Below are 18,856 nucleotides of genomic sequence, written 5' to 3'. Positions count from 1 at the left end.
ACCGATCTAGATAGCCATGAACATCCACCTCTTTTAAGTTGAAGAATAAAGTGTGAAGTTGTAAATAATGAACGACTTGTGTATTCAGTGTATACACTTTATTAGAGTTTCATTTGTGCTTAAATTTTTGGGGATTTCTTACAAAATAAAATGTTGAGTTTGTCAGTATCAGTATTCTAGTCATGATTTAAACAGTAATTCGGATTTAAGTTTGTTAAAAGCATTTAAACATCAATAATAGGTAGGACAGTAAAAGCAACCAAAGTGCAGCGGTGGGGTCATGAAGCTTGAGTCTCCAAATATAACCGTTGTCAGAATGAAACAAAAACAAGTAAAAAGGACAAGTAAAGGCAGACATGTTTTTCTTGTGTAACTAAGACCCCCACATCATCGTACTATCCACAGTCAATCAGAGTGCTTATTTCTTTACTCATTCATTGTTGACAAGTGAACAAAGTATCTTCGGGGTCAACAACCGCTGTACTTGAGGATCATAGGCAGACAGAAGGTACAGGCAGGATGGGGAGGTGAAGGCAACAAAAACCAAAGTAAGTCAGTTTGAGGTGTCATGACGGTCGGATGACCTCATGGTGTGGCCCCCAATTGTGGACGCATGTGTGGCATGTGGCCAGAGACAATTGTCATGCTTTGTCTAGTTTTATGGCGAATGAAAGGCACAAGCTCAGCCCCTCTTGCTTACTCCCCCAGTCAAATGGTTCAATGGACCCATCTACCAGGGGGTAAACAGAGTTTAGCCTTACACCAATGCGCAGTGTCTGCACATGAGACGGCCAACTGGTTACCCAGGAGCTTCATTACAACGAGGTGCCGAGTTTTAGGTTTTATGTACATGGATTAAGAAAAGGCCGATCGGATTCCCTTAGTAAACAAGATTAATATAAATATCTGCAGACGACAATCTACTTATATTTTGCACAGTTACTAATTTGTCCAACCCATCAGTGAGTCATCATTCCGCTCAAACGATGGCACAATCAATACAATTCACAGAAATAGAGGGAATCTATTACCGATTACCTGCTTGCTGGTGGCGATGATTTGTATTAAAATGCGTCTTCTTAACAGAGCCTATACATTTGTATATTGCCCTATATCCGTGAGACTACAATGGTGAGATCAAAGCCGCTGACCATTGAAACTCAATGCATTTGATTGGTGGCATCTCCCTCTAGTGGTGAGACATGGTCTTTACTGCTCAACATAGCCAGACCAGACATGAGAGTTTGCAGCAATGTCTCAGTCATGTTGTGAAGGGACATTGGCTCTTTTCGAGGCAAGATACAAAAAATGACCTCACTCCAACTCAAATCCTGATAGGCTCAAAAAACATAATCCTGACCAAACAATGTCACGGCACAATGATACAAAAAATGTTTTTTGAAAGATAAGTGAAGTACATCGGCCTACATAAAAATATGCACGTAACCATGTTCAACAACAAAAAGAGATGAGTGGAAGAAGAGAGAATCCTCTTTAAACAGCCAAATCGGTTAGCCAACGACTGAGATACAGTGCAAATGCCTGTAGACATTACACACATACACCATCTTCAGGCCATCTGGGTGAACAATGTCAGTTCCCCATTTGATGCAGCGCTACCCATTAGGGAGTCATCAGCGCTCATCGTGGGACAACACCACCCACAACATAGCTTTTTTTAAATGGAGGCTCGTCGCCCCATCCTTCCTAACGGCGAGAGGAACGCAGGTCTGTGATTCGCTGGCGCAGGTGGGTCATGAAGTCAAACATGGTGGCAGCCAGACTTTGGTGGATGAGGTAGCGTGGCAGACGGCCCTGGGCGGACAAAAGAGATTAGTGAAAGGAGAAAACACCCTTGCATATGAAGGGAGCCGCCAACGTCAATATACAGTCGCGAGAATGTATAAAACAGTACTGGTGACGAACCAGTGTCTTACTTGACTAAAGGTGCTCAAATCTAAACAGCGGGTGTCAAGTTTATTCAACCGTTTCCTCCATAGTTTCCCATCTGGGGTTTATAAAGTACATCTTTTCTGTTGAATATTACCAAAATAAAGCCCAATTCTGTCATTATCTAAAACTTGACTGCATTGTGTTGAACTGGTAGAGCATGGCATTAACATTGGGCAATAGAGCAACATTGACTAATCCCCAATAGTCAATTTCTGTTTTGTTCAGCCATGTGAATTTAAATAACAATCGTGGAAACGGATGGATACGTAGAACCCGAAAAATATATGTAGTTTGTTATTTTTAACAATCGTATTGCTTGATTACATTAACAGAAACGCAATTATAAATATTCTCTGAAATACTTTCCGTAATATCCTATCGTGAGGTCCCTGCAGGTTCCCATCCCTTCCAAATGGGGAGCCTTTATTCAACAAAGTTCAAGGATACTTTGTTACCCCTGGTTCTCACCTTGAGGTCAGTGTTCAGGACCCAGATGAAGGTACACACGGACGGGTTGCTGTTGGACTTGAGGACCACAAATCCTCCAGGACCGTTCTCTCCCCTGTGGAACCAGAGAGATGAAGACAGTTGGTCGCATGGAACCAAACCATACAGTGATAACACATTACCTCCACATGCTGGGAGGACACACCTGACGTAGCGACTGTGCGGAGGTTTTGCGTCGTGCTCCGTCGCTATGCCCGCGGAGACGTAGCATTCACCCTTGCGCTCCACGCGTCGCACGTTGACAAAGTCCCTGAGGGACAAAAATAATGATCAATAAATGGCTTCAAGCTTTAACTGTTAGACAAAACTCATTACTGCCATTACCATCCTAATCAGATGAAATACATTCTCCTTATATCCCCTCATCTCATTGCACTTGGCTCTTTGGGTCTTTACATCAGCACCGTCCGATACATTTTTCAATGATGGATGGACAATAGGGCTCCAAGTTACGATTAGTTTGATAGTCAATCAATTAAACGATTTATTCCAAAGTAATGTCTTAATTAGGCTTGCTTTATCTGACAGGAAGCAACAAAAAAACTATACTCACTATGCCTTTCATAATGATCCATGAACCAAATATTTGAATTGAACATCAAAATGAAGCAGCAAGTGTTTGGCGTTTGTCAAACAATTCATAGATTGTAAAAACGTGACGATGTGGATCGACTAATCGACAGCCCAAATGGATTCGAATTTGATTTTCTCCAACGTGAGCATGGAGGCGGATGCGTCTCTGCACACCTGGCTGAGACCACCCCCCCCGCCGCCCCAGAGGCCACGTCGTAGGACACCACCGTGTTGTCGTCCACCCTCTGAAGGATCTGGAGAGGAAGGGAAGAGCACGCTCAGCCCGCTGGACGCACGCAACAGACCTGCTCTGCTCTCCATCTCACACCACAATTAGGAACCTCGGAGGTCTGTTCCGTCAAACACCAGAATCTCTGAAGTCCTTTCCACCAAAGACTAGAAGAATGTAGTCTAAAAGAACTGCAGAACCTGTGAGGTCTTTTTCAATGAAAAGGTCAAGAATTCAGAACTCAATATAGAACATGGCCCTTTCGATCCACCATTACAACTTCTGAATTCTGATAGTTGAAGGCACCTAGGTGGCACTTACAATGCATTTGGTTGGGTCAATGTGAGGTGAATAAGGTCTAATGAGCTAACAGGTTTGAGTGTCATCACCTGGCAACCGGACACAGTTTTGTTCCACTGGACCATCTTCTCTGGCTGCAGGATAACTTCCTGGTACACAAGCTCAGGAGTACACTGCATGAAAGCCTGCAGCAAAGGATGGAAGGAAAATAAACACTATTGGAATGGTATGGGTGCCGGTATGAAAGTAAATTTGACTAGACGGTTCAGTAAACACAAGTCTGAACTAGGGCTGCAACAACGAATCGAGAAAAATGTATAAAAATCGATTATTAAAAGCGTTGGCAACGAATTTGGTCATCGATTTGTTGAGTCGCGCGAATAATACATCACTCGTAGGCGCGGCACTGTTTACAGCCAGCCGCCGACAGGTTGGTTCATGGTTCATGCATGCCCACAGCGGGCTTTAGTGTGAGCGACCACAGCTTGTACTTTGGTCATATCTTAACACTGGACTGTAGGCCTATATAAAGTGTTGTACCTTGACTTGTCTTTGGGTTACAAAAAACTCCTTCAACTCAGTGTCCGTCTAGTCCACACCGCTGCTGCAGACGGTGTGCAGACGGGCTCGGAGTCGGCACTGCGTGCATCAACAGTCTTTCAAAGCAGCGGTAGTAATCACACAACCGGACGGTGTAGAAAGTCCCGTCAGTTAAAAATAGTAATCCGGTTTTTAAATCCATGTTAAAATCGGCAGGATATTTTTAACCGTTAGTATTTACCGGATAAAGATCTTATCGGTTAACCGGTTAACCATGGACATTCCTTATATACTGTATATTTATAAATGTATATCATACATTGTATGTTTTTTTTGTGCTATCCCATTTATGTATTTTTATTTTTTTATCATTTAATATTACTTTTAATAGTTCCGGGACGTTGGAGCAATAACCTGGGGTTTTTGCACTTCAGCCTGCACTGTGAATTTGAAGTAATGTTCAGTTTTTGAATAGAGATGCGGCAATTACAAATGTTTATTTTTTTATCCGATTCATCGAAAAAAATAATCGACCGATTAATCGATTATTAAAATAATCGTTAGTTGCAGCCCTAGTCTGAACACAAGTCTGACCAATCTACTCTCCTAAGCCTATTTCACATAGTTCCCTTCAAATTACAACGATAACCATTAAGGAACCCCTAATTATTTTCACTATTCACAGTTCATGCAGTTACGTTCTGGAAAACGTCGATCTTGCGTCCTTTCATGCAGGGCATAGCAAGGCTGGAATAGATGGGCCATGGCATAGTCCAGCAGATGGCAGTAATGCAACACTTAAGGATGCAAGCTGCCACAAATCTCACTTCGGAATCGGTCCAGTTTTGTTGTAAGAAAGCACTTGTTGGCAAACAAGAAAGAAGCTGTACCAAGGTTCCGCCTTGATATTCTAACGATGCTAGAAACCCGCTACGTTTTTGGATTTCTTAGTAATACATTGTTCATAGTTAAATACATTTACCTTTAGATTCTCATATATTGTTAGAATTTTTTTTTAATTTGTAAAGGGGTTATAGAACCAGGCAGAGCTAATGGTACCCAATGGATTTTGTCAACAAGCTTAGCTTTGTTCTTAAACGGCCGAATGGAGGATGAACCCGTTTTTCAGCTTTATCATATAAAAGTAATCTCTGGTGTTTGTGGCAAATGATCAAAGAAGCCATTGTACCTTCAGAATGAAGGTTTTGCCATGGTAGGGAATTTCCAGAGTGTAGACGGAATCTCCCATTTCCTAAACGAAAAGAAATACATCAGATATCGTAATTAATTAGACACCTTTGTTAATCCAAAAACCTTCTATGAAGCCGATGAGGAATTTATTCAGTGGAGGAGGTGTCAGAATAGGTTACAGTGAAGAACATTGTTACTACAGTATACAAATGCCAAGATGGCAATCTTATCTCCCAGATAAAAAATGTGAGCAAAGGTCCCAGCCTGAACTCACGTTGTTTTTCTCAAACTTCCAGTTTTCCTCCTGGGCTAGGATCTGCTCCACCACAGACATGGCCTCGCGGCCTTGCCTAACATACTCCTTCTCCTGGGGTGGGAGTGACACAACAACACGTCAGCATCAGGAGGAAGGCACATCTAACGGAGCAGTTTGAACACATACACATGAAGACACACACACACGCGCACTAGGGATGTTAAACGACTCGTTTTCTGTGAGTCGACGCGTAGGAGGGATAAATCGAAAAATCGATCGATTTCTTCTTTTTTTCGGCCCGAAAAAAAAAAAAAAAAAAAAAAAAGATATTTTCGTTTTTAAATAAATATTTGTAAACGAAAATTCATGTTTTGGTGTATTTTGGCAGAGGTATTTTTGCAGTACTTGAGAAGGTGCACCTGGAGACTGTGGGCGCACTCCTGTCTGCATGGTGCGGTCACTGATTGAGATTCCTCACAGTAAATAAATATTTTAAATAAATATTTTATATTTTCGAGCAAGTTGCTAGTAGGCAACCGCAGTGTTTTGCGATCTGGGAAGGGTCTGGCTGCACGCTCCTCCAGCCGTTAATTCATCGGCTGTGCGTGCTGAATTACAAAAAGAAACATTTTTGGGACCACAACTGCTGTTTAGAATTAAAATGTTGCACCCAAACCCTAGTGATAATAAAAATGAGAAAATGTCAACGGCGGCTTGCAAGACGTGAGCCATGTTCTAGCCTCTCTGTCATTGAGCGGGTCTGGAGGATCGCACTCTGCAGAACCCAGTCGCTGAAAAATTGAACGGTCACCGTCACGTACGACTCAGTCGTCAAAGCTGTCCAGGCATCAGTGGTGATGGCAACTTTGTCAGCTGAGGACAGGATCTCGCGGAGGGAGGCTGCTGCTTCGCGGTACATTTTCTCCAGCCTCACAGTAATCGTTTGGCGACATGGCACTGTGTAGGTTGGCTCGAAAAATGAAATCAGATTGCGTAACCCAGTCCCCTCTACTACGCTCATGGGCAGCATATCTCCGGCTATCATCTTGGCTAGCAACCCGCTGATTCTTTCAGCCCGGCGGCTATCACAGGATCTCACCGTGAAGTTTGCGATGCTGCCTTGCTGGCTGGAAGGCTTGGGATCCCTCCTTGCCAGGTGATTCAACATCACGGTTGTGGACGAATGGTACGCAAACTTCATGAGGCATAATTTACATTTAACTGTTCTGTCATCAATCTTTGTGAAACTATCCCACACCGGACTTTTAAGTGAAGCCATTGTCATGAAAGGACAAAGGAAGAGATCGCTTTTGGGAGACGTAGCGGTGTAGAAGAAAAGAAGTGACCGTTAGAAAAACAACACATCTACGTCTCCCATTTGAAAAAAAAGAGAAGGATTTATTGTATTTTGATTAATTGGTTATTTTGAAAGCAGAAATGGGTTACAATGTTTTGTAAAGGACATTGAAGCAGTTTGTATGTAAAAAATAAAAAAAAGTAAAAAAAAAAACGATTAATCGATTTCTATTTTTAGAGTCGTTTAGAGCACGAGTCGAGAATCGACCGTTGAGTCGACATTCTTCACATCCCTAACGCGCCCGCGCACATCTCAAAAATTGTCTGATAGACGCACGCACACACACACACACACACACACACACACACACACACACACACACACACACACACACACACACACACACACACACACACACACACACACACACACACACACACACACACACACACACACACACACACACACACACACACACGCGCACCCACCTCGGCTGTGACTGCTCGGCGGCCTAGACCCTCCTCATCCAGATCCTCTTCCGACCCTGGGATACACAGTGGGTACGTTTCAAAGAAAGATCGCCGGAAAACATACAAGAAACACAGTGACTGATGTACCTTTTATGACATCAGCTCTGGAAAACATGAAGAGATGAGGACTACAAATAATAGCAAGACTCATTAACACAACGTTACCTGCCAGGGATTCTGGCGGGGAGTAGAACTGTCCATCCGACGTGGGAGGTGGGTACATCATCGGTGCACGCTCGCACGCAGCGTGCACGACAGCCAGGTAGGCTGGAAAATACAACATTTTTACTTAATAACCAGATATGTTCGCGAGTTCCATCGTTTAGAGCATTGTTGTCCGGCATGCTAGTGCCAGTGCAATTTCCTTTTACAGCAAAATAATGTTCTGGCCTTGCATTGTATTTCTTGTTGTTATATCGGTGGTTCCCAACCTTGGGGTCGGGACACTACTCTGTGGCCCCTGATATGCAGATGGTGTTGCTAGAGACGGCTGAACCCTTTTTGCTTAATTATAAAGGTCTGATAGACGTCCTGTGTAGAAACTGACTGCTTAATGAAAGATAGTCACGGCAAACTGCTGCTGCTACTACTGCTACTACTACTACTGCTACTGCTACTACTACTGGTGTAGTAAAGCAATGTGATTAAGTTCACAGGTACATTGATATTGATTGAGTTAACAAAATAGTCTTGGAAGAAGACGTACAAAAGTTAAAATTGGGGTTACAACCACTTCACAGCTAGAAATTGGGTCCCATGTCAAAAAAGTTGCCAACCACTCAGTACGTTTCCATGCACTGCTCAATCTGATAACAGCCATAGTTCGACTATGCTGCTCAATTGGACAACTGCAATTGTTAGAGTATACATGGCGGTGAGAAAATCGATTCATTGGCCGGAGCATGTCATACCCTGGTAGGAAAGGTAGTGCTGTACCCATTTCAACTAGTGGTAATAGAGCCATCAGCAACAAATAAATTCAGACGGCATTCGGGAAAGATGTTTTCAGTAGAAGTCATCGAAATTTTTTTCGATGACTTCACAGAATTATTGTCTAGCATCTCCACAGAATTTGACTGTCTAGTTATAACTGGTGACTTCAATTTTCATACTGATGATTTGAATGAATGATTTTTCATTGTAAGGGGCACACTCTAGACCTGCTTATCACAAAGGGCCTCAATGTTTCTGATCTCTCTGTGACTGATCCTTCCTTGTCTGACCACTTTTGTGTTTTCTTTAACATATCTTTTATTCCCGACATACAGACAAAATCAAACACTGTCAAAAAAACGGTATATCAATGAAGATTCTAATGTACTTTTTAAAAAGGCCATCTCCTTGCTACCACCTCTAAACCCATGTTCTGCTGATGATCTTGTAGAAAACTTTAATTTGAAAATTGTGAAAGTTATAGATGTCATTGCACCTTATAAGGTTAAAACGATTTCTGGAAAGCAAAAGGCACCCTGGAGAAAAGCTGCTTCTGTAACAGCACAGAAAAAAGAATGCAGGAAGGTTGAATGCATCTGGCGTAAAACAAAACTTCATATTCACCATGATATCTATAAAGAGAGCCTCCGTGCCTACAATTTAGACTTAAAAAATGCTAGAGAAACATTTTTCTCCAATATCATTAAAACCAACACTAATAATGCAAAAACCCTGTTTGCAACTGTTGACAGACTGACCAACCCCCCAACAGAAATTCCACCTGATCTCCATTCCACGCAGAAATGCAATGAGTTTGCAGCTTTTTATATTGATAAAATTGAAGGTATCAGACGCGCCATCAATATCTCCACGTCAAACAAAAATGTTGGACTACCACCCTGTTCAGGCAAAAATTACGTGGCAAGGATGGCATGCTTTGATGTTATAGACTCTCAAAATCTTGTGGAAACTGTGACACAACTAAAGCCATCCACCTGTTGCCTTGATACTATACCTACCAACCTCTTTAAGAATGTTTTCGACTGCCTAGCAGTAGACATATTGCAGATAGTTAACAACTCTCTCCAGTCAGGCAAGTTCCCAAAAGCTTTGAAAACTGCAGTTATTAAACCCCTTTTAAAAAAGCGGAGCCTAGATGCCTCTATTATTAACAACTACAGACCAATATCAAATCTACCCTTCATAATTAAAAAAAATTGAGAAAGTTGTCCTCCAGCAACTAAATCACTTCCTGGCATCAACTGGTTGCTATGACACCTTCCAATCAGGATTTCGACCCCTGCACAGCACTGAGACCGCCCTTATTAAAGTTGTAAACGACATCCGTCTTAACACAGACTCTGGCAAAACCTCAATACTAATGCTACTTGACCTCAGTGCTGCATTCGACACTGTAGACCATACATTACTTCTGGAAAGGTTAGAAAACTGGGTGGGGCTTTCAGGCACTGTCTTAAGTTGGTTCAGGTCCTACCTACAAAATAGGAACTACTTTGTTTCCATTGGCGACTTTGTATCAGAATCAACCAACGTGACATGTGGAGTCCCACAAGGTTCGATCTTAGGACCCTCTTTATTCAACATCTACAAGCTCCCACTAGGGCAAATCATGCAAAATAACAATATTGACCATCATTGCTATGCTGATGACACGCAAATCTATGTATCGCTATCACCAAATGACTATCGGCCCATAGATCTGCTGTGCCAGTGCATTGAGCAAGTGAAGGAATGGATGTGCCGAAATTTCCTCCAACTAAATGAGGACAAAACAGAGATAATTGTATTTGGTTCTAAAACGGAAAGGCTTAAAGTAACCCAACACCTTCACTCTCTGTCCCTGAAAACCTCAATCAAAGCCAGAAATCTAGGGGTTATCATGGATTCAGATTTACATTTTGACAGTCACATCAAATCAGTTACAAAATCGGCATATTATAACCTTAAAAATGTAGCAAGACTTAGAGGGCTCATGTCCACCGAAGACTTACAAAAACGTGTACATGCCTTTATCACTAGTAAGCTTGATTACTGCAATGGTCTCCTCACAGGTCTCCCAAAACAAACTCTGAGGAAGCTTCAGCTTGTTCAGAATGCTGCTGCTAGAGTTCTAACAAAGACCAAAAAATTTGATCATATTACACCAATTCTGAAATCGTTACATTGGCTTCCTGTAGGTCAGAGAATTGATTTTAAAATCATGTTGCTAACCTATAAATCCCTACATGGTTTAGGCCCAAAATATTTAACTGATATGCTTCCACTACATCAGCCTTCTAGACCACTAAGATCCTCTGAGACCAATCTGTTAATTATCCCCAGAGTAAATACAAAACATGGGAAAGCAGGATTTAGTTACTATGCAACAAATAGCTGGAATAAACTCCCAGAGGATTTAAGACTTGCCCCAACTCTGAGCACCTTTAAAACAAGACTGAAGACTTTTATGTTTGCTATAGCTTTCTGCTTAAATCTTAAATACATTGCACTTTCTAAAAAGCTTTTTTAACTTTGCCTTTATTTTCTATTTTAATACTAAAATGCCTTTTTCTATTTTACCCATTTCTTTGCATAAGTTTTTCTTTTACTTATCTATTATTTTATTTTATTGTATGACAATGTTTATATGTGAAGCACTTTGAGTCTGCCTTGTGTATGAAAAGTGCTATATAAATAAAGTTGCCTTGCCTTGCCTAGAAAGCTCTCAGTTTGCAATTTATGAATGAAGATCGAAACACGTCGGAATAAAAAAGCTTTAACTAACACCAATGTACCAGTTCTGGAATCAGTTCTTTCTGCACCCGTGCACATCAGCACCGTGCACACCAGCATAGTGCAACCCACCCACAGCCACAAAAAAACACTGAAGAGCATCTTCCACTCACCCCTCTCATCATCTGCCTCCTGCGTGAGCACCTTGAAGTCCAGGAACCAGGTCTCCAGCCAGGCCACCACAAAGGAGGTGATGGGTAGCACATAGCCAAACGCATTCTGGGAAAAGAGCTGTGTGGAGAGAAGTAAGAGAAACTTCTGTCATAATGTCCATTGAAAAGGCCAACTCTCCCACACCTCTCCTACCTTCATTCCATTACTTAAAGTGTAAATCCGGCAAATATTGAACCCAGGGTCTTTTTTGGCATGACGACCGATAAAATAAGCCCTCCAGACACTTTTTTTCGTTGATTATCGAGTGTAGAGCTTGTCCGCGAATGCCCGGAGCAATGTACCAACCCAAATGGCTTCCATGTTATTGGCTAGGGGCAGTGTGTACACGTCCAAATTGAAAAATTGTAACCACTAATATTGCTCAAAATAGCCCCAAACCTCTGCAGTCGCCTGACTAGGGTCCCTATACATAAAACAAAGCATCAACAACTTAGTTAGCGTACCGTGAGTTTATTAAAAAAAGACTGTTTCCTAAGTGCCTTACCGGTAGGTGCCTTAACACAAGTCGATTACCGGCGGCTACCCTAAATAATATAATAGAGCCAACAAATTTGACTTAACAATCTCCCCTCTTCATACTCGGCTGTTTTGAGTTTTTTGGTGCCTCTATTATTATTGATGGTACCCGGTAATCGACTTGGAAAACAGTCTTTTTTTAATAAACTCCCGGTACGCTAACTACGTTGTTGATGCTTTGTTTTATGTGTAGGGACCCTAGTCATGCTACTACAGAGGTTTGGTGCTATTTTAAGCAATATTAGTGGTTACAAAATGACGATTTGGAAGCGTTCACACTGCCTCACAATGCGTGAACAACTAGAAGTGGTCACAAAGCAAACAGTAAATCAGTTCTGCTTTGCTTGCAGAAAGGAAGATAAGCAAAAGGGGAAGTTAGTGTTGCACTAGATAGAAATAGGCACATGGGGAAAATACATTTTGCATCAGGGTGCGAGTAGGGCATGGGTTACTCACGTTGGACAAGATAACCTTGATGACAAGGAAGACACTGGTAACTAGAGTGGTGATCTGTTGTGGACAGAGCAATTCAACCAAATTATGAAAGGATTGGTTGGACGGCTGAATAAACATTTATAAGCACTCGTTACCCAAATGGTTCCAGAGGAGTCCTTGCTCAAAGTCAAATGACACACACCTCTCTGTGGTCCGAGGTGACACACACACACACACACACACACACACACACACACACACACACACACACACACACACACACACACACACACACACACACACACACACACACACACACACACACACACACACACACACACACACCTTACCGCAATCACCCACCAGTGCCTAAGTCGCAGCGCTGCATAACCCAGCAGCAGAGACAGGAAGCGAAACAGAGCGAGGAGCTGTGGCAAAGAAAACGGAACAAGAATCTTTCTCAGGGTTTTTATTTCATAAAAGTGCATAATTACATTTGAAGAAATTAAAATTGTCCTCTTGTTCCAACATCTTTTTAAATGTTCAGGTATACCCAAATGGTACACTCTCCCAAAAGCTTATAGAATATCCTTGCATTCAAAAGCTTTTAGAAAATGTCCTTTTTACAGATGTTCTCATCAAGCTTCACATTAAATTAAGACATAACACATTCTCTTACCATCATATATTTTCTATATCTATTTTTCATTTCCCATTTCTCATTTAATGATGATTTTACATTTAATTTCTACCTGTGTGAAGAATTATGGCTTTGTGTTTAACCGGTGCTATAGAAATAAACTTGCCTTAGGCCTATGATTAAAAAAAGTGTTTTGGCTTAAAAAACAAGCCTGTACTGCACTCCCTGCGTCCACAGCCCAAGGAGGCGGCTCGGCGATGTAACGCCAGAGGCCGGAGCTGACGGACGGCTTCACTCCCCAAACCCTTCCTAGCCGACCCACAGCTGGTGGGGGCAAACCGCTAGCGAGGAAATACGCCCGACGGGAGCCGGAGCCAACTCGGGCGTGTGTTGTGGTGCTGAACTTACAAAGATGTCAAAAAAGGAAGCGTAAAAGCTGTAGAGGAGGACCTCGGTCTTCAGGTTGTCCCATATTGTGTTGGACATCTGTAGGTTCAACGATTCAAAACAAACAGACAAGTCAAACATTAACCATTAAGCAGATACTTTGACTTTTAGATACCTGTTATTAAGAAGCAAGAAGGGGTTAGGACCCTTGCTGGGATGCCTACAGTTAGATCTGGACCCCTTCAACTGGGAGTCAAGCCCCCGGAATAGCACTACCCTATCCTGCCACGGTCCATGTAGGGCTGGGCGATATGGACCAAAAGTCAAATCTCGATATCTTCAAGCAGAATGATATTGGCCCAGCCCTAGGTCCATGCAAGAAATCCATCACAAATCTTGCCATAATTTGAAACACGGCTGCATAAAAAAACCTTAACAACACAGTATTGACATTGGAAAACATTTTCAAATTAGCTTTGCTTGAACAAACCCATCAGCGAAAAGTTTCACACCGACCAACGTGTGCACAAGTGGAAGCACACTCACATTGAGCTCAATGATCCACAGGAGGGAGATGAAGAGGAGGTCGAAGGTAACGAAGAGACAGAATGTCCGCCGCACGTCAGAGATGACCTTTCGCTCCCCGGGGGGTACCAGCATGTATGGCGAGGGCAGGGACATAGTTGTAGAGTAGGAGGCGTTCAGGGAGGCAATGGCAGGGAGGCTTCCCCCCAGCTCCCCGTAGTCTACCCCTGGCATTCCTGCGCTGAGACGGGGTACAATGGGTCATGTTCAGATAGATCCGTAGCTGATGGTTTTCAAATCATTCGATAGAAAAAAGGGATAATAGAAACAGAAACATGAACATTTGGGAAGTAACAACTACGAAACTGTTGACTCATTTTTTACACAAAGACGGACAATAATTGGGAATCTTGGTTAATTGAGATTGTTGGAACTTGCATGCACATCTACATACAGTATGTGTATAGATATACGGGCATATATCTATCTACCTATATGCATACAAACTATCTATCCTATATATTTATGAAAAAACGTAGATAATGTTGTGTCTTGCATGTTATGAAAGATATTTTGGAATTGCCCATGGGGAACTAGATTTGTCAGGAAATAACATTGACTGCGTTTTATCATCAACATATTCATTGAGGATAATAAACAAAGGTTAAGTTACACTTATTTTAAATAACAAACTCTTCGAGTATACCATATATATTAAGGATAATTAACTATGTAGGCCAAGTATTTTAGCAAAGCTTGGCAAACATTCCTCTGCTATAAACCAAAACACGAGAATATCATTCAACTAAAATGTTCACAATCCGTTACAGCTCTTGACAGTAAATACTTATTGAAATCCCTAATTGCTATATCAAACACAGTTAAACTAAGGTAACGTTACAACATTCAAACGAAAATATAACCCCATGACAATATTCTTCCAATTATGAGACCACCAGGCTAACTAAAGCTAGCTTAGATAGCTGACTAACTCAGTTATACCGTTTTACAGTATACAAACCGTTGGCATTTTTCTCCACATTTACATTTACATGCTGCAAATGACATGTCATCCGAAAACGGTCTTTATAAAACAATTACTATAAAGCAGATATATTATACATTTGGAACTCACTTTATTTAGCGTAACGTCAACATCACTCCTCGCCTCTTCCGTGAAACATTTTTGAAGTAGAATCACTTCCGGCCTATATATTGGTCAACCCAAAAATGGGCGGGATCTGATGTCACTTCTCAGTTTTTGTTCAGTTTCTGTGCTCCCTTCTACTTCTTCTTGTTAACGATAAATGTTGTTATCGGCAATATAAAGATATGTCGTCCAAAATGCATATCTTAAATGTATATACATGTAAATCTTAAAGTTTGAGCTGGTCTTATTTAAATACACCCTGCTGTAAATTGGCTAATCACTGGTTAAAGATATCTGTTGAAATATACATTTTGAATAAATACATTTGAGTTAATGTCTCATGAGTTATAGTTTCGTGTCTTTTGATCACATGTCAATTCGGGAAAAAAGAATCCATGTATCCCCTTTCAGTCCTTATGAAAGATACAGAGATGGAAAAAGTACTGAAAAAATCTACTCAAGTAAAAGTACAGTTTCATTACATCACTGACATTTTACTAAATTCAAAGTACAAGTATTGTAAAATTCACTCAAGTACGAGTACAAAGTACTCTTTTCAAAACCTACTCAGAGTAGCCTACTAGTTACTATTTACTTTGTACTGGTCATATTTAATGCCTCATCAATAATACGTTTTCAACTGCAAGGGGGGGGGGGGGGGAACAATGATTTTGAGCAATTTTACATCCTGTCATAGCAATTTTACATCCTCTCGATAACTCTTGAAAACGTATTTACTTGTGTAAATTTAATTAATTTCTTTCCACCTCTGGTAAGGTATGTTGATAAAACCATCATATTTTATTGTTTATTTTTGAGAAAATGTCGATGTTGAATGAAAATCAGCAGTAAACCTCAGACTCACACAAAGTCAAATAGAAAAAGGCCTACATGAGTAATTAAATGCAAATTTCAAGAGGAACAAGGACATTGTTTATTTATAATTGTGTTAAAACAATGAAATAACAAGGAGGAAAGGAAACAGAAAAAAGGTTAAAATAAAGACAAATAAACAGAAATAATTCTTGTCTTGACATGCTTGTCTTCATACCATAAGAGAAGGAAATGGAGAGAGAATTAAAAGTGAGAGGTAAAGTTTGAGCTTTGCCGCGTCAGAGCCAAGGAAAGTACACCTGTCGGATGTCCACATGAACTACAATCTCAAGCTAAAGTAACCGGTAATAACAGAGATACAAAATGTCATTATTTTTGTCTTAGGCTACATTTTTGCAAGCAACAAAAAAGAAAACACAGTGCTCTAATGCCAGTTGTGCAGCAAAAAAGGGCTTGCTAATTTGAGCAGGATATTGGTAGGTCACACTGAACAATGGCTACAAATTCTATAGAAACAGTGAGTTACATTAGAAAAATATGCTCTTACAATACAATAGATGGCTTACATACAGCCTCAAAAAATGTACTCATTATCACTCATTAGTATTACTTATATTGGTAAGAGACGTTTGAATTTGTTAACAATGCATCACTTTTGCCAAAACAGTCTCGTTAGTCAAGATGAGTAGTCAAATGGGGGAATCTTGAAAAAAGAGGTAGCCAGTTCTGATTTTTGAGATGTTATTCAAATAATGCAAGAATAAATTGAAAGGATATAGGTAATAGGACACTCGTGAACATACATTTTCAACACATACAAATATTATAGCTTAGTGACATATCTCAACTAAACCCAATTAATTATAACCCATTCCCACCACAGTAGTGGCCGAGAAAGCTGTAAAACCAATTTTTCACCACTAGATGGCAAAATATGCACAGATTCCATTCAAGGGCCCACTACACGTGAAGTAGACCTATCTAACGGAACGTCATTATGCAAATCAGTTGATCTAGGACAGCACCCAACACACAGAGGAAGACACACCAAACCAACATTTCCAAGGCTGTAAGATGCCGTTTTCAACCTCATTGCATGTCTCCACTTATCCTCGGTGGGTTCACTTCCTATAAAGGGCACATTGAGAACACTGATCAAAAAAAGTGAGGACATTGGACTGGAAACATGAAAGAGAGAACTTGTGTTCCAGTAAAAAGTTTGGTCAAATGGACCTTTATCAACTGCTTCAGAGACAAGGGCAAATGGGTAGCCAGGGTGATGGTGAGGTGGTGAGGGATAGAGTGGGGTGGGGTGTGGTGTGGTGGGCGGGGGGGGGGGGGGGGGGGGGGGTCTGTAGTCTTCTCTGCATAGTGTCAGTGGCGAAGGATCATTCTTCACCTTTGCATTAAGTGCAACTCTGCATACACACACACAAAGATCCCATTCTGCTTTAGCCTCTCTCTCTCTCTCTCTCTCTCTCTCTCTCTCTCTCTCTCTCTCTCTCTCTCTCTCTCTCTCTCTCTCTCTCTCTGTGTCTGTCTCTATATAAATGAATGGCTGTTCAGCCATTTTACTCTTATTATACTCTTATTTGTCCTTCCACGGTTTCCATTGTGCACACACTCCACTCCACATCAAGGCATGCACATGACAGCATAATTTTTATTATCTCTCCCCTACTGTTTGACTTTAGAGTATAGTTTCCTTATAAAACAACCACTTGCTCTCATTGGTCGATTATTTAATTACTTCAGTTACAGCCCCCCGTTGTTCTTCTCCATCCACAATGTTTCTTCACTGTTACCGACTGTGGCTCCTTCTTCCCCTGTCTCTTCTTTCTCTTCTTCCTCTTCATCTTCCTCTGCTTGGACCTGCCTGCTGATGGCCGTCACTTTAGAAACCTCCTCTGATTGGTCGCTGGCGAACGTCACTTGATGACCTGATAGGACAGGACCAGAGGTTACTTATATGAAGACCTTTATCACAACTTAGAATAATTTAGTGTAAAATTCCAGCATAATTGAATGGGGAGGTTAACCCCCAAATCGCTTTTTCTCAGTTGCAAACAGCTCCGTTTGGGTCTCACAGAGCTCTGGTGAACATTTCTGTGTTATTTCTCATTTAAATGTATAGTTGTTCAAACGGGGCGATTCTCTGTTAAATAAATGATGCCTACTACTCCCGGATAAAACCAGTTTTCTCGGCTGTGGACCCTAGCACGAGCGTGGTTTGGTGACGTTCAACAACGGCCCTCGTATGGGCTCCTTTGGAACCTGCTCCTTATATCTGTTTCTTTAAAACTTTTGGACTGGCGCACTATAGGATCAGGATTTCCCCCTTCATATTATTTCGGTTTCAAAGCTACAATAATATTTTTTGATATATATTCTCTGCAGTCTCTTTGATAATGAGTATCATGAGAGCAGAACAGAAAGGCTGTTGGTCTCAACAGAAAGACCTTTTCAGTTGTTCGTCACAAATATTCTCACCGGTAGATTCAGGGCTAGCCAGCGACAGCCTCACTGACATATGGTGGGTGCTTCACCTGAGCGGTTTTGGATCAAACATGTACATCTACACCTTCAAGTATTTTTCAGAATGATTATTTTTTATAGCAACAGGTTCTACGCATGAAGTTTATGGCGGTAAAGCATTTTGAAACAATTTACACGAATAGATGCTGCATTTCATTATTTGTAAATATATACATATATATATTCATTATTAGTTTATCATTATGTTGATTGCACTATGCATTATAATAACTTTTTTAGCAACAGGTTTTACGTCGTCTACGGAGGTCAAGCAGTTTGAGGCATCATCAAAAATGTGCTAGAATAGATACATTTCATACTGCTCCTTTTTTATGACTCTTAATGTTGAGTGTGTCCTTGTTGAAACCACTGTCCTATCCATACACTGCCTCTTTGGATATCACGGCCATGAGTCAGGCCCTGGTTCCTACACCACCCTCCCGACGTATTTATGTGTGTTGCCAGTGTACACAGCCTCCCTGCCGGGACATCACGCAGTTCATGTGTTCCAGTTTTTTGAATTTTCCTGGGATTTCCTTTGCCCCAGAGCTTCTGCCT

At 41.2% G+C, this 18,856-nt stretch overlaps 2 protein-coding genes across 6 annotated transcripts in view; both read right to left on the bottom strand.

Moving 5' to 3' along the window:
- Window positions 1–83: 83 nt before the first annotated feature.
- stard3 (StAR related lipid transfer domain containing 3) lies at window positions 84–15,006 on the bottom strand. Of its 2 annotated transcripts, none has more exons than XM_030376525.1 (15): window positions 14,915–15,006; window positions 13,801–14,020; window positions 13,276–13,353; window positions 12,578–12,655; window positions 12,249–12,302; window positions 11,216–11,333; window positions 7,542–7,643; window positions 7,335–7,390; window positions 5,568–5,660; window positions 5,292–5,354; window positions 3,652–3,747; window positions 3,208–3,287; window positions 2,606–2,710; window positions 2,422–2,515; window positions 84–1,815 (listed from the first exon to the last, which is right to left on the bottom strand). In XM_030376525.1, the coding sequence occupies exons 2-15, from the start codon at window positions 14,011–14,013 to the stop codon at window positions 1,708–1,710; spliced, it is 1,338 nt and encodes a 445-aa protein (XP_030232385.1). In that variant the 5' UTR covers window positions 14,014–14,020; window positions 14,915–15,006; the 3' UTR covers window positions 84–1,707. The 2 variants fall into 2 exon arrangements, with proteins under 2 accessions (XP_030232385.1, XP_030232392.1); XM_030376532.1 differs by having other exon boundaries at window positions 13,801–14,015; window positions 14,915–15,000.
- Window positions 15,007–15,839: 833 nt separating this feature from the next.
- Window positions 15,840–18,856, bottom strand: part of ppp1r1b (protein phosphatase 1, regulatory (inhibitor) subunit 1B) — a 20,264-nt gene continuing 17,247 nt past the window's right edge. For 2 of the 4 annotated variants that reach the window (XM_030376588.1, XM_030376571.1), the window contains 2 exons: window positions 17,514–17,703; window positions 15,840–16,891 (listed from right to left, as the gene is read on the bottom strand). In XM_030376588.1, coding sequence (XP_030232448.1) covers window positions 17,519–17,703 — 185 coding nt within the window. In that variant the 3' untranslated portion in view covers window positions 15,840–16,891; window positions 17,514–17,518. Of the gene's footprint in view, window positions 17,704–18,856 lie in introns of all 4 variants that reach the window. The other 2 variants (XM_030376578.1, XM_030376561.1) reach the window with 1 other exon arrangement.

Source organism: Gadus morhua, chromosome 2 (genome assembly GCF_902167405.1).
Source record: "Gadus morhua chromosome 2, gadMor3.0, whole genome shotgun sequence".
Lineage (NCBI taxonomy): Eukaryota > Metazoa > Chordata > Actinopteri > Gadiformes > Gadidae > Gadus > Gadus morhua.
Note: the sequence above shows the minus strand (reverse complement) of the source record. Positions and strands in the feature narration are given on the sequence as shown.